Source organism: Typha angustifolia, chromosome 13, assembly GCF_048772165.1.
Source record: "Typha angustifolia cultivar Huaian chromosome 13, ASM4877216v1, whole genome shotgun sequence".
NCBI classification, from domain to species: domain Eukaryota; kingdom Viridiplantae; phylum Streptophyta; class Magnoliopsida; order Poales; family Typhaceae; genus Typha; species Typha angustifolia.
Genome location: NC_133251.1, coordinates 15984546 through 15999122, shown reverse-complemented (window position 1 = coordinate 15999122; position 14577 = coordinate 15984546). Strand labels below are relative to the sequence as shown.

The window sequence follows — 14577 nt, the reverse complement described above, 5'->3', positions numbered from 1 at the left end:
TGGGCTTTTCCTCGTTCAAATACGGGCTTTACTTCAAGATGGGCTTAACTCTACTCAAAGCAAGTAAGACTAGAACAACGATAGCATATCGTGTTCCGAAGGCGCAGCATAAAGGAACCCCAGCTTTTTTTTTAGAGAAGCCCTCAGACTCCAAAGATTGGCTAGGGCTCGGAGACTAGTACGCGATCGAGAGAAGAGGGGAAGAGGCAGAGAGAGATCTTCGTCGCGATCAGAGATGGGGAAGACTCCGGTGCGGATGAAGGCGGTGGTATACGCTCTGTCGCCGTTCCAGCAGAAAGTGATGCCGGGGTTGTGGAAGGACTTCACCTCCAAGATCCACCACAAGGTCTCCGAGAACTGGCTCTCGGCAACACTCTTGCTCACCCCCCTCGTCGGGACCTACTCGTAAGTCTTCGATCCCTTCGTTTCTAGGGTTAGATTAGATCGAAAAAGATCCCTCCTTTTTTTTTTGTCGATTTGGACTCAATTAGGGCTCTCAAAATTCTCGTTTTGACGGGATAGTATAAGTTTTGTTACTTGATCGTCTTCGTATTGGGATTAGGGTGAAGAAGCTTTTATACGCTAAGCTTGTCAGATCTTTCGTCCTTTTTTGCTCCATAAAATTGTTTGACAAAATTGGGCACTTGGTGAACTGATGTCTAATTGTGATTAAGAATCAGATAAGGGAAAGTTAAACTTGCTGAAAGCCTCTATGTTGACTCGATTCCCATCTAGTCTCGTGGGAACAAGAAGCATTTCCCGTGTTCTCCATGATTTACTTATAGCTTTCCTCCCCGTGACAATCTTGTTCTTTTGCACCAATTGTTCATCACTACCACGACGACTTCCTCATTTTCTTTACTGGTCTAATCTGGAAGGTTAGCAATTCATGCAGGTGCCTATTATTATATGAAACTAATGTTCCTTATTCTGTTATGGGATTTCAAGTTTTGTTTAGAGCAAGATTTTTTTTTAATTATAATCTTGGTGTTACTATAGGTAAATTGTAGTCTTTCCATGTTATAATGAGTGCTTTAAGGTTCTTTAGGCAACTAGAGATTATGGTCTATAATCAGATATGGATTTTGTTTTATCATATTTATATTTTTCTCTTCCATTTTCCTCCTAATATTCACCATTCTTGTACAAATAGAAATGGTTCTAATTCTTAATTTAAAGTCTGAGAACTGAGAAGTATTATACTGGTCCATTGTTGTTCTAACCTCAGTCATGTTAATTGCTGGCTTCTGGGGCTGTGTGGGTTGGTCAGGTGTGTTGGGCTATTTCTATCTGGCCTTGAAGACCAGAAAGTGGATAAGATTTGTCTAGTTTGCCAAATGGTCCATTGGTGTAGTACAAACAAACGGAATTCACTGAAAAAAATATACCTAAAAACCTTATTTAGGTTTGGACTGGAGTTCCACCAATTTAGCTTTTGGTCCTGTCTCCTCTTTTCAGATTGCTTTTAGCATGAACTGGTTTTATTACTAGTACAGTCTCTCAGCAACTTGCTTGTGTGAACTGAACCTGTATAATGGACTGAATTTTTAGGTTCTGTGAGTATTTTTGTTGTTCACCTTCTTTTTCTTCTTTTTTTCAATTAATTTTGCCTCAAAAATAAAAGTTCACTAATGGTGATTTTGTTCATGCATTCAAATCCTCATATCTTATATACTTATATTCTGATGCAGTTACGTGCAATACTACAAGGAGAACGAGAAGCTGGCGCATAGGTACTGAGAGGTCAAGGTGCTTCTAGGGACAACCAGATAAAAGATTTGATCAGTCATATCTTGCAGTATCTCAAAATGTAACCTTTTGGGTGCTATTGTGATGCTGTTCTTTTTTTTTCATCTGTATGTTTTGTCAATTGAACTTTTTTTGTTAGTCGGGCCGACATTTGCACAGTCACCCAAAGGTGCTTGAAATAAATTTCATAGACTGGTTCTTGTTAGTTTTTCTCATGTTTCGGTTGTGGGGGCTATTTTTCTTTCAAGATGGAACAACAAATCTGATACCTAATGAGGCAACTTATGTTGATGACCCGTTGGCATTGCTTGGCTGCGTTGTTTTTCCATTACTTATGAGCTTTGGTTCAATTGGTCGTTAACTGCTGGCTACCTTTCTGGATTAGGGTTTCCATCTTATATGAACTTCATGGGCTGCGTCATTGTTATATGGACTTGATGTTAAATTGCTCGATAGCTTCGTATAGGAGAAGCAAATTCCTCTCGAATTGGAGGTGGGGGCTTATTTTATTTGCTGATTGCAATGGCTTTTGGCCTTGTTAACGAAATGCCTCAACATACTTGAGCATATTGTAACCTTCAAGATGAATTTAGGGAATTGCTGGTGTTTGATGTTGAAGATGTATGTACTAGGATTTAACATGAGAAAAAAGTTGTACATCATTAGACATTTGAAGTTTATGGGTAGTAATCACGGGATGATAGTATGAAGGCTGCTAACAAAGTAGAAGGCAGGCAAAGACATTTTGTCATTCATTTTGTCATTCACAATCAGGAACAGACGACTGGGAATGTTATCATAGAAAATTGATAGAAGAATTGTTAAAAACAATAGTCTGCTAATAATGTAAAAGTAAAAAAGGAGTTAAAGAATAAATAAGATATAACAGACACTATCAGAGGAGGAAATTGTACATCAGATTCTTGTTAATGAATAATTTGAACATAGACGACCTCGCTAATACATCTATCATGAGCTTGAAGCACAATGATATGATACATTCATCAAAATATTCTTGCCACTCAAGTATTCCTCCAGTCAAGTAGTATCGTCAGATCAAACTCAAGTCTGCTTAGTATTACAAACTAGTCAGAACTTCTTTACTCCCCATTTCCTTTTCAAATATCAGGAGTATGGATACAAATAGCATCTTGCCATTCTCCAAGAGAATTGGATACAACTCATCAGAACTGCTCTGGCTAATAGTCCATCAGCTGTTGCAATATGATGCTCGAGGTTGCAACAACAATAAAGGATGTGATTAATGACACAAAGAAACCAATATTAAGCCCATCTTGATTTGGCACTTAGTTTATCCTTCTGGGCTTAGGCCTCTCACAGGTGATACTTTCTGCCGTCTGGTTGATATACTCTTGGGGAAAACATCACTCCAAAAATTATACAATTCTGTGATGAACACAGGGAAAAGTAGGAAAATGCCTCTTGGGACAAATATTATCTCTCCATTCCTAAATGAGATGCTAAATGCTGTTGAACTTTCATCCAGCTTTTCCCAGTAATTGATTAGTCAAGTCAGCAGCCAAAATCCAAAATTGCATATGCATATAGTGCCTCTTCCGACAAGATCTTGATTGGAGGGAATTTCAGAAGATGAATGCAGGCATGTTAGGTAGATCTACACTTGGATTATATCAACCTTGCAAATCATAATCCTGCCACTGCTAAAGAACTCGAGGGATTATCCTGAGATGAATTCTTCAACAACGCATGATCAGCAGTATCGATTTCCAAACTGCTGTGTCTTCAAATAAAAAGCTTCAGCTCTCTCCGCCACTTTCTGCTTAGTCATTCATATAGTACTGCAGGTATTCTACCTTTGCCCTTTGCAAGTGTGAATGGAAGAATAAGCTGTCACCAAATTTGTTAGAAGAAATCAACTCTTGCAGGATATTAAGAGTCCGACATAATAGTTTCTTCTCAGGAAATGTATATGTAAAGAAGATATTAATCTTCAATTTTCCCAGTGGAGCAAACCTCGGCAACATGGTGCCACCCCACAGAACCACATAGTTCATCTTTGACAGCGCTAGAGGAATCACAGACATGAAGATTGTTGCTGTTTAACTGTTCCAACTCCATGTCATCTGACTTTACTGCCCAATGCTGGCCTTCTATTCCATCAGATAAACGCTTATCATTTTGTAAATTCGGACCATTACAATAGCTCCCAGTATTGATTTTGCCTCCTTCAGAAACCTTAGAAGAATCTTGAAACCTTTTAGTGTTCAATTCACCTCCATCAAAATGTAGGATCTCATCATTATCAATGACATCTTTAGCACCAGTATCAGATAGTACTCTGACATTTTGACATGTTTCCACTTTCAACCCCCTGAAAATAGAATAGGTTACTGAAGACCTAGTATTACTTGGAAGTTTATCAAAGGATGCATAGCAAGTAAGGATAAATGGAACTTGAATGTAAAGATGAAGAAACATAGAGAACTTACATCTGAGTAGAAAGAGCCTGTTTTATTGAACAGGATCGATTGAACTCATTGAAGCTGCAAGTTTCTATCCTTCTGATTGAGGATTCCTCAGCATTTCTGAAAACACCACGTTCACTACAATTTGATTGTACAAGATCACTTCCACGGGATGATAGCTGCAAATTCTCAGATTGACCATCGACTGAAATTTCTTCTGATGTCATGCTTGTTGGGAGCAAAGATTCTGTATCTGTATCAATTCTCCCAACGTTAGCAGCCTTTGGCCCAGATTTGGTGCATTCATTTTCATCAGACTTCTTAGGATTTTGACAATGATATTCTCTTACACCCAAGTCTGTTTTACCTCCTGCAGAATTGGAAAAAGGTTTATGATAGCTGCATAATTTTACATGAAGCTACTTGAATAGAAACCTCGAAAACAAAATTGGAAGTTGGAAAATAACATCAAAAGTCAAGAGTTCAGCAGGCGTAAAGCCACCTGATTCTGCAGCTACATTTTCATCCAATCTCTTTGTCAGCATCTGCGCCCCTGGAAACAACATCAAATTGACATGGTTTAGCTGCTGCTTCTCATCATCTTCGATTGGTTTAAACCCAAATCCGGATGTCCATGTGTTGACCAAATCTGGAATTGCCGATAATACCAGTATCTTGACATGAAAGGCTCTCAGCATCTATTTCCACACAAAAAAGATGCACAATAAGTCTACACAAAAGGATATAAGGAAAATGGTAATCATTTTATTTTATAAACGGCCGGTGATCTATAGATATTTGATATTAGAAAAAAAAACCAGGATTCACAGTAGATATTATAAACCAAATCAGTAGTACATCATATTTGTGCATGAATAAAATGATTTCTTCTATTGGCCTTCTAAGCAGACCTCGTGCTCCCCTTACCTAATTCCTCTTTAGTGTTGGAAAGAGTGTTTGTTAAGACTTAGGAAGTCACTTAGAAGCAGAATACTTAATAGGATTGCTCAAAACCAATAAAAGGATCTGGTAGACATTCTAAATTGAGGTGCCTCTGTTAGCTATAAAGTAAAGTAGGAAATTTAAAAAGTGAAGGTGAACACGGATTTAATCAGCAAGCTAAGAAGCGAACCCTCTTCTTTCATTTTGATGGAGAACTTCTGTAAAAGCATAAAAGTACCTCTTCAATTGCATACATCAATCGTCTGCACATTCCTTGGCGACGATGCTCAGTGCAAGTAGCAATAAAAGGCAACTCAGCAACTCTGACTCCATGCACCCTGAACAAGAAACAAAAGAAGGAAAAGGTCAGGGATAGTTCAAGCAAATAATATATATCAAGATCCATGTATAGATAGTTGGCTACCTACAATTGCAAGTAATAATATAATGCATGCATTTTGCTACAATTGTAGGAGACAGAGTTTGTGAGAATACATGCTCTGAGTTAATAATTGGTTAGAAAGAGAAGAATGAGAACTAGAAAGTGCATAAAAAGGTCCTATTTCTTTTATTGGATGTCATGGTCCAAAGTGATCATCACATCGCCACAAATGCAACATCTCAACTATCTATACATAAAGTCACATCTATCACTTTGAATAATATAGTATCCAGTACTAACCCACCACTTAACTCTTTTATGTCCAGCCACTAAACAAACATCAGATAGATTACTATTGAAAAATCTAAAGTCATAAGGCATTTCTACACTTCACGAGAAGCACCTTTTTCAGAACACTTGGAAATGCTTGCATGAAGCATTGCGATTACACACACACACATGGAAATAATTGTACAAATATTACTTTAGTTTTCATAAGAAATTATCACAAAAATATTTTTTATTTATTGTGTTAAGAGCTCATCCAAGCATAGTAGCATATCAAAATATTTACCTGATGGATGCCACAGATATAATTTCGTCACCCTTCTCCAAGATTATAGTATAAAATCCTTGATAATTTAGGCGAACAAAATTAGACCTGGATTAAAAAATTCAAAATCAGTGGAAGGACAGCTTAGTGGAAGATCACAAACAAAAAGCAGGGAACTAACCCCCAGTTGTACAAGACGTGTGGTATCATGTCTATGCCGGTTCTTGTATCCACCATTCGCACAAAGCATTCCTCCATAATAGTTAGAGCTATTGCTAATTTTGTGTTGCATTCTGCCATTAGTGCAATTTTCTGTGCACTCAGAACTTTTTCTTCCTCATGGTTGCACCTCAAAATAGTCCAGGAATATCCATCTGTGAGAAAGTTTGCTACTCCAACACGAGAACGCAGACCTAAGTACACCTGTTATCAACAGTAAAGGAAGTTGCTTCATGGGACACCAAGATCTGTAAACTAGCAATCACAGATGATGATATTATGGTTGATATCCCATACTATGCAACTGTGAAGCTAATACTGCTTTTTGGCTCCTTAACTCCAATTGAACTTTCCTAATATCCTACAATAACATACATCTAGGGCATGTCTAAAAGGTCATTTGTGCTTCTTAATTTTTCGCGTCATTGTTTTCTATCCAGATACTTGTTAAGATAGGAAGATTTAAAATTAATGCAAATCTCTATTACACATGTTTTGGCTCATCCACATATCCACATTGACCACCCATTATGAGCAAATCTAAGGTTAAAGAAGTTAAAAGAATATTAAGCATATAATTCAAAATTTATCAGTGATAATTACAAATGAATAATTTCTTCCTCAACAAAATCTAGATCCTTCACCAGTAATAATCACAAACAGACATCTTTCAAAAGAAAGAAGAATATAATCTTACCTCTTGACAGTTTCTCCCACAAAACCACGTCTCAGAGCCCACATCTCCATTGCACATCTCTTCTGTAATGCAAGTGTCATGGTCTAGCAAACACAAACGAGAAATTAAAAGATTTCAAATGAACTTTATTGGCTGAGATTATTATGAGTCTGTAGAGCAGTGTTAGAAAATAACTAATAACTTAAATCCAGATAAGATTAGAACTGTATTAAACATCTTGCAAAATGTGATTCCAGTATATGATAATTTCATAATTTCAGACGAAGATGATATCAAGCAAGATAGAAGAAATGAAGAGTGCGAGGCTGTGACACATTATTCCTATTGTTTCCTAGCATCACAACTTAAATTAAGAGATTTTACTCAAAATGTGGAGGCGGAGAGGTAGTAGAAGTTACATTGGTGCTCAAATCCAAATATACTAAAGATAATAATATTGAGATACAGAAAATGGGAGCAAATAAAAAAGAAATCAAGGGTAGTAGGAGACATTTATGTTCACACTGAGTGTTTGAAAGTAATGGAGTGTCAATGAAGAGTATGGACTTTGCAAACACATTATTCCTATATGTTGATTCACCAAGAATGGTGGTTTTTATAATTTTATATTCTAACACACCTCCTCATCTATGAGCTTGAGACATTTTGATAGGCCCAATAAATGAACTTAGTAGAGGTTTTATATTTTAAACAATGGATAGGTCTAGCAGGATTTCAAGTCAGAATCTCATATGATGTTAACACACCAAATTACTCTAAAAGTTTTAAGGTGTAGAGGATGATGACTTTTATAAATTATAGCTTTACATTTCTAACACTATTAATTTTCTAACATCATGGTTTACACTAAGAAATTCCACCCAAAATATGGAGACAGAGGACTAACAACTACAAACCCAGATACAATAAAAGTTATACTATTGAAATATAGAAAACTGGGAGCAAATAAAGAATAAAGTAAGGGTTGTGGAAGTTACATTTATGTTCACACTGTGAGCATTTTAAAATAACTAAAGAGCTTGAAGCCTCTTTCACACTGATGGCATCTCCACAGCTCTGACAGATGCAGTTATCACAGTACCAACTACCTTCTGGAAGCTCCTGTACAGAACAGAGAGAAATGTTCAAGTTTGAAACAAATACTTCTAATATATTATTACACACAAATGTCAGATAAGTTTTAAACTTCTAAAATAAATAAGCAATTAAAAAAAAATAGAATAGGAGCATTCCATGTGCTAACCAGCATTCATACAGAATAGTGTACATTTAGCAAATATAATTGAACTATTAGAGAATAAACCTTTTGACAAAAAGACCAACTTAATTAAAGCAAATTAATTGCAAACATCACATTGGTCATAAAAATAAACACTTATTAATAAAATAAATGAAAAGAGATTCAAAAGTAATGAAGCCACAGTGATCTGCACAAACATGCATGAATTCTGAATATGAAAGTTAAGATTGACGCAACATAACATAGAGAAGCTCAGACCTCAAGCATAGATGATATCATACATCCAAATATCCCATTAACAAAGATGCAGAGTATTTTAAGGCAATTTAGCTAAGGTCCTAAGTTGGAACTTTGATGCCTGTATAATAAGCAATCTCACACTAAGAATATGTTTTTTTCCCTAAGAAGTCCACTTCTTTGGTATGATCTGATGCAACATATGTATAATAACTTCTAAACTTTGTATGTAGACCAGACCTCCAGCATCCAAAGGGTTCAACTATGAATACCTATCACCTAAAGATCATATTGATACGCAAACTATAAAACTTCAATTCTAGCAGGAAAAGGAGGGAAGCATACACTATATTTGAAGTATGGCCACATTAAAGTGACATCCTGTGTGTAATGACTAAACTCTCTAGTTTATATCTAATTTATATTGTAACATTCCTGACTTTTTAACATCATATGCGTACAGGTCTCTAATCTTTAAAACTTACGGAAGGCATAAGTCTTGTAATAGTAAAGTTTTCAATATGATCACTCCTTTTAAGCAGGATTAAATGTTGCAACCTCGCAAGACCATAAGATAAAATAAGGTTAGATTCTAATTAGCTACACAACCTAGTTGGATCCCCCTAAAGTCGCAGTTTCACCACAGTGAGCTCAACAGAATAGTAATATGTGATTCAGTAGAAATAAAATAGAACTGATCATTCCCTGGTATATAGCATGACAAAAATATATAAACTTTTCTCGCTTGACTAGCTAAGTGCATGTATAATAGCATGACTCTATATAAAAAACACTAATCTTGATATTCCTTTACTTTTCTACTAAGCAAAAGATTATGTAAAAAACAACTAGGATTATGTAGCGTCACAATGAGGCTCAACTTTTAAGTGTCTGATTGTTGGAACTCCTATGGAAAGATCACTTAAGAAAATATGAACTCCATGATGAATGCACAAGCAAAGTGATACCTGTGTGGACAAGCATGCCTGATGATACGTAGATGGGCAGTTATCACAGCATATTAACTCACCACCATCACCACAAAGTCCACAAGTATCATCATTTTGATCCATCCCTTCCGTTTCCACAACTCGCGTGTTAGTTTTTCTCGCCCTGTATTCAGCAGTCCAAGCCTCAAGCTGACATAGGGTGTATGATTTACCAGACTGCAGAAAGAGATTGAATGAGGACTTTTGGAGCTTCGGACCAGCATGAGCTTTAAAATCCGGGACAGATAGGATCTGTGTGCAGCAATTACAAAGAATTCCGTCCTTCGTAACCCATCCATCCTTGACCACTTCATCGTTCTTCAGATTCCTATATTGCACAACATCTTTTGTAGATACAACACCACTAGCAATCAACCACCGCAGCACAGTTCTTCTTCCTAAAAGTAATAGTTTTGCATCAACAGAGTTTTTCCCACCTATTCCAGGTTGCTGCAATATCAACTTACAAACACCTTTTTGACTTTTAAGCTTTCTTAATGATTTACATTCTGATGATCCTATACTTGAAGTGAATTTACTGCATGAGCTAAAATCTTTATTTTTAATGATACCAGTGATCAAAAGGTCATCATCATTGATATGCAACCCACGTGGTCGCTTTCGTCCGTTTTCCTTCCAACCTTTAGCTTTCTTTGGCTTGCCAACCTTTTTGGTGTTTTGCACTTCAGGAGGGGCATCATCATCAAGAACCAACTCACCAGCAACGGCATTGCACTTACAATCCGAGTCCATAGTGATGTAGCTATCATCTGAAACAAGTGATTCTTCAAAATCACTTTCTCTAGACTTGTCCTTTGAAAATGTCAACCTTTTCTGGGATTTGCTGACAGACATGGACTTTATTATAGTTGATTTTCTGTGCGTTGTAATTTTTCGATCCCTGACTTCATTCAGCATACTATCTCGTTCTTCGGCCTCTAAAATCTTGTCTTGGCTACAGATGTCCATTTCCTCTTTGCCGTGCTGCCTGGCTGCTTTAATTTCTGATTTCAGATATTTATTTGGCATCTTTACTGTTGAACAAACTTCTACTCCCACAGAGGAGGTATGCAAAATTTTATCTTTTGATAAATTTGGAGCTTCGTATTTCTCAAGACACTTTGGTTTCTTCTGAGATTTGGAGATCGATTCCAATTTTGTCATCTCGAACTTCTCCTGGTGGCATGCAAGTCCAAGATGATCATCAGTCTGCTCATTCATTTTGAAATCAGATAATGTTACGCAGTTTCCGCCACAAACGCAATTTAATCCAGTTGCTTCAATTTCTGATATTCTTTTGGACTTCTTACGTGCCTTTTTGATAGCACTATTTACTGGCTTTGCTGCAGAAGATTTTGCTAGTTCATTTTTCTTAGCATCAAAGCCATCCAAACCAAAAATGAAAGGCCCCTCACTAAGCTTTTCTTTATGCACCACAAAGTTCATTCTTGACTGGGTGTGAACTTTAGGAGTGGTAGATGTAGTCTCATTAGTAAGCAAATCCTCTACAAAGCCATCATCCCTGGAGCAAGGACAAGCTGCCAGATGCTTGTGGGATAAGTTATGATTTAAGCCTTCTTCCAAGACACTTGACTCCCGTCTCATGGCCAAAAGAACTGAAGCATCTTCAGTCCCATTTTTCCTGCCTGTACAATGACCCACCCTGCAACTGCTTCCATCAGAAAGAGGGCAACTAATGTAGGAAGCTTTCTTATGAACAAACTCCACTTTCTTTTCAGGCAAAAGTGGAATCTTCTGCTCACTTTCTTGAATAGAGTACAAAGTATCACTAAAACAAACTTGGAGAGGACTTGAGTGTATAGATGACACAGCTGGATCAAGAGCATGATTAGAAAAGGCATTCATATCACTTTCCGCATTTGTGGAGTCCGCAACTTTCAGTTCAGAAGGAAATTCGCTGGCTGACACATTTGTTCTTTTGTGTTCATATGCTGACGCATTGTAATTCATGTCATGCAAGCACGTGGCATTATATAATTTCTTTCCTGTCTGCCCTGCCATGCTTTTAAGGCTTATTTTTTGTCTCTCTCCACAGCAACAAAGCTTCTGCTTTACATGTCTATATCGACGTCTGCTATGCAAATCATCACAGTGTTGTAAAGCTTGCAGGCCAACAGAACCTTCAAACTCTCCAGCTTTGCAGTTCAGTTCTTGGATCATCTCAGGTGGGTTCCTGGGCCCATGTGGGTTGGATGGCCCAAGGTAATTATAAGTTCTATCCAAAACTTTATTTGTCAAGATCATATCCTTTTTCCCACCGAGAACAAATGTCTCGCTATTGATAGCTTTGAGAGTCTTTCTTTCCCGCAGAACACTAATTTTCTTATTAATGCAAACTACAGCCATAAAAGGATCCAGAAGTTGCCACCGCTCCCAAAGAGAAATAGAGATTTCTGGTTTATGCATCTCCTTCTCAATGTATGCAAGCGTATCTGCAAGATCATTCCAAAATATATCAATATCTGCCCACTCTCTTCCCTTTTCATCCCGTTCTGAATTCAACGAACTGGCATATAATCTCTGGCCACATGACTTCCAAGCATGAGAGAGTGATTTAAGAACAAGCCTTTTCTCAGGTGCTGTGAAATATGACGCCAGTTTAGCCCTGTCACTCCTTACACGAGGATCAATTTTCCACCCTGCATCCTTAAGAAGGTCATGTGCATGTGCACGTAGTTGATCAGGAAGTACCCTATTTAAAGCCTTTGAAGAAACACCAATTGTGTCAGACTTTTTCATACTATGATGTTGTGCACTTCGCTTCATGCTTACAGCAGATGCATGCATATCTATTGGAGCAGCAGGTGTACCAGCTACCAATTGTTCAGAGCAAAAGCTTTCATGGGAAACAGGAGACATGGCAGATTTAGTTTCAGCAATTCTCTTATCATAATCCATGCCTTGCCTTTGTGATTTAACATCTAAAGACATGGCATCATCAGTTTCACAGATGCCACCTATTTCTCCTTGTCCATTGAAAATATCATAGTTAGATAAGATGATCTGGCCAGAGTCTTCAACTATATGATATGGTACTTGTTGGGGGACATGAGAAGGATCATGCATGAGAACACCTGAATCATTTGTCGACATATCCAGGTTGACCAAACCATAATTTGAATCAAGAAAACAATTGCTATGTTCCTCATTCTTGTAATTTAACTGACTAAGAGTGGATATCTTCAGCTGCTTCATATTTGCATTTTGAGCATCTGATCCAGCCCAAGAGGAAGAGCTTTCCAGAAGGCACTCGGATCCATTTTGTTCTCTAGGACTCATATTAGGAAGCCAAGAATCTCCACCGCAGTTACTAGAAAGAATTGGATTTCCACAATTCAAATTGACTAATGCGTCTGAATGGATATTGTCATCAGATTGCAATGTCATGGCCCCTGAAACACTGTTACCATAGTTCCCTCCTTTGGCATTATTTCCATAGAAAACCTCCATAAATATTTCATGCTCTGCCCTTGATCCCTCATATCCATCTTCAGCCATACCCATAATTCCATCCCCAAACAACATTCTCACTGTTGGGTCCTTCTCAAGACCTTGTTCATCCTTCAAGTTCTCTTCTACCATCTTTAAAGTAGGTATTGTGCTAACTAAGTATCACAGTTTAGAAGGGGGGAGGAAAGAAACCTTTGGCAGCTACTATTAGAAATACCTCAAACCCTAATAATAGAGATTCGTTATCATATGCCAAACAATTGTAAAAATGGGACAAAGCCAAAACAAGAAGCCTAGAGCTCCTAAGCTGAGCCAAAAGAAAGAAACCGTGATACTAAGAAAGAACAGAAAAGGATCAGATCTTTCTACCCACAAAAACCTAGAATTTCCAATTCAACCCAAAATTAGCCAAGAACTACCCAATGTCCAAAAGGAAAGCCCTAAAACATCAGCCAACCTTTGCCCTGCTAGGGAAAACCCTAATCTCCAACGGGAATTCCATATCAATCCACCTTACAAGGGTGCTGAAACGAAACTCTAGGCCCCCAAAGAGGAAGTCCAAGAACATCCCTCGAAAGCATTAAAATGCAAGATAAGGGCACAAAAATCACTACTATATTCTGGTTCTTGTTTGCTCCAAACCCTAATCTTTGGTCTACCCACAAACCCGCAGGGACCCAAACTGGAACAAATCCCCCTCCAAGCTCAGAAAAATCCCAACTTTAGATGAAAAGAACCATTACAGATCCAAGAATCAAAGCAAATGCGCGAAGAAAACCGAAGATACGAGGCCAAAGGAACTCATCTTTCAAACCACGGCAAAGATCCGAGTCTCCCTCCCCTCCGCCTCCACCACACTTCGCCCCTTTCGCTCTCGCGCCCGCACAGATGCTACAAGATAGAAGATTGTTTCGGGTTTTGGCACAAACGAAGCAGAGAAAGGTGACACCTTGCGCCTCCTTTTAACCCTTTCACACCTACATGGGCTTGAAGCCCAAGGTGGCGGCGAGTTGCTACTCTTTTCGTTAACAAAGAAAACATTTTTAAGCTACTGAGCAAGGGATCAGAGATGGAGACGAGTGAGACTAGTAAAGACTGATGTGTGAGCGAAGCATTAAAAAGCTTTCCCCTTTCTTTCTTTCTTTTTTTAACCTTTCAAAAATAATGGGTAATAAGTAGTAAATTGAAATTGTTCTTCCATATTTATCGGATACTTAAATTCGTCTTCCATAAATAAGCTCTTCTTTACTCCTTTATAGTTAATCTCAATTTTATAAAGCTTTTGTGTATTTTTACTAAAATATTACTGTTAACTTTTCTTTATTATTGTTATCTTTTTGTATTGTATTTGATCAGATTTAAAGATCAGGTTCTAATTAATGACAAAGTTATAGATACAGAGAGACTAGCTAGATAATATTAGTAGGATTTTAGATGATAAATTGACAAAAACATACGTATAGTTATTTATATTTAAATTTTAATTAGTATTATTTTAAAATATATTAAAAAAATTAGTCAATCGTCCATATAATTTTGTTCTAGTGAGAATCTAATCCACTATTAGTGTCATCTAATCGATATCATTATAGTTTAAAAAATAATAGTTGGACTTTAGTTAATATTATTAGAGGACTAAGTCCTTGAGTTA

At 37.4% G+C, this 14577-nt stretch overlaps 2 protein-coding genes across 2 annotated transcripts; one reads left to right on the top strand and one right to left on the bottom strand.

The window, feature by feature from the left end:
- The first annotated feature begins 132 nt into the window (after positions 1-132).
- Positions 133-1954, top strand: LOC140773436 (cytochrome b-c1 complex subunit 8-like). Its single transcript, XM_073115986.1, has 2 exons — positions 133-405; positions 1692-1954. The coding sequence occupies exons 1-2, from the start codon at positions 236-238 to the stop codon at positions 1738-1740; spliced, it is 219 nt and encodes a 72-aa protein (XP_072972087.1). The 5' UTR covers positions 133-235; the 3' UTR covers positions 1741-1954.
- A 580-nt stretch (positions 1955-2534) lies between these two features.
- On the bottom strand, positions 2535-14000 carry LOC140773435 (uncharacterized). Its single transcript, XM_073115985.1, has 9 exons — positions 9435-14000; positions 7967-8090; positions 6990-7072; positions 6255-6496; positions 6095-6181; positions 5377-5476; positions 4699-4894; positions 4221-4566; positions 2535-4102 (listed from the first exon to the last, which is right to left on the bottom strand). Exons 1-9 carry the CDS (start codon positions 13056-13058, stop codon positions 3715-3717), a joined length of 5190 nt encoding a protein of 1729 aa, XP_072972086.1. The 5' UTR covers positions 13059-14000; the 3' UTR covers positions 2535-3714.
- Between the last annotated feature and the right edge of the window lie 577 nt (positions 14001-14577).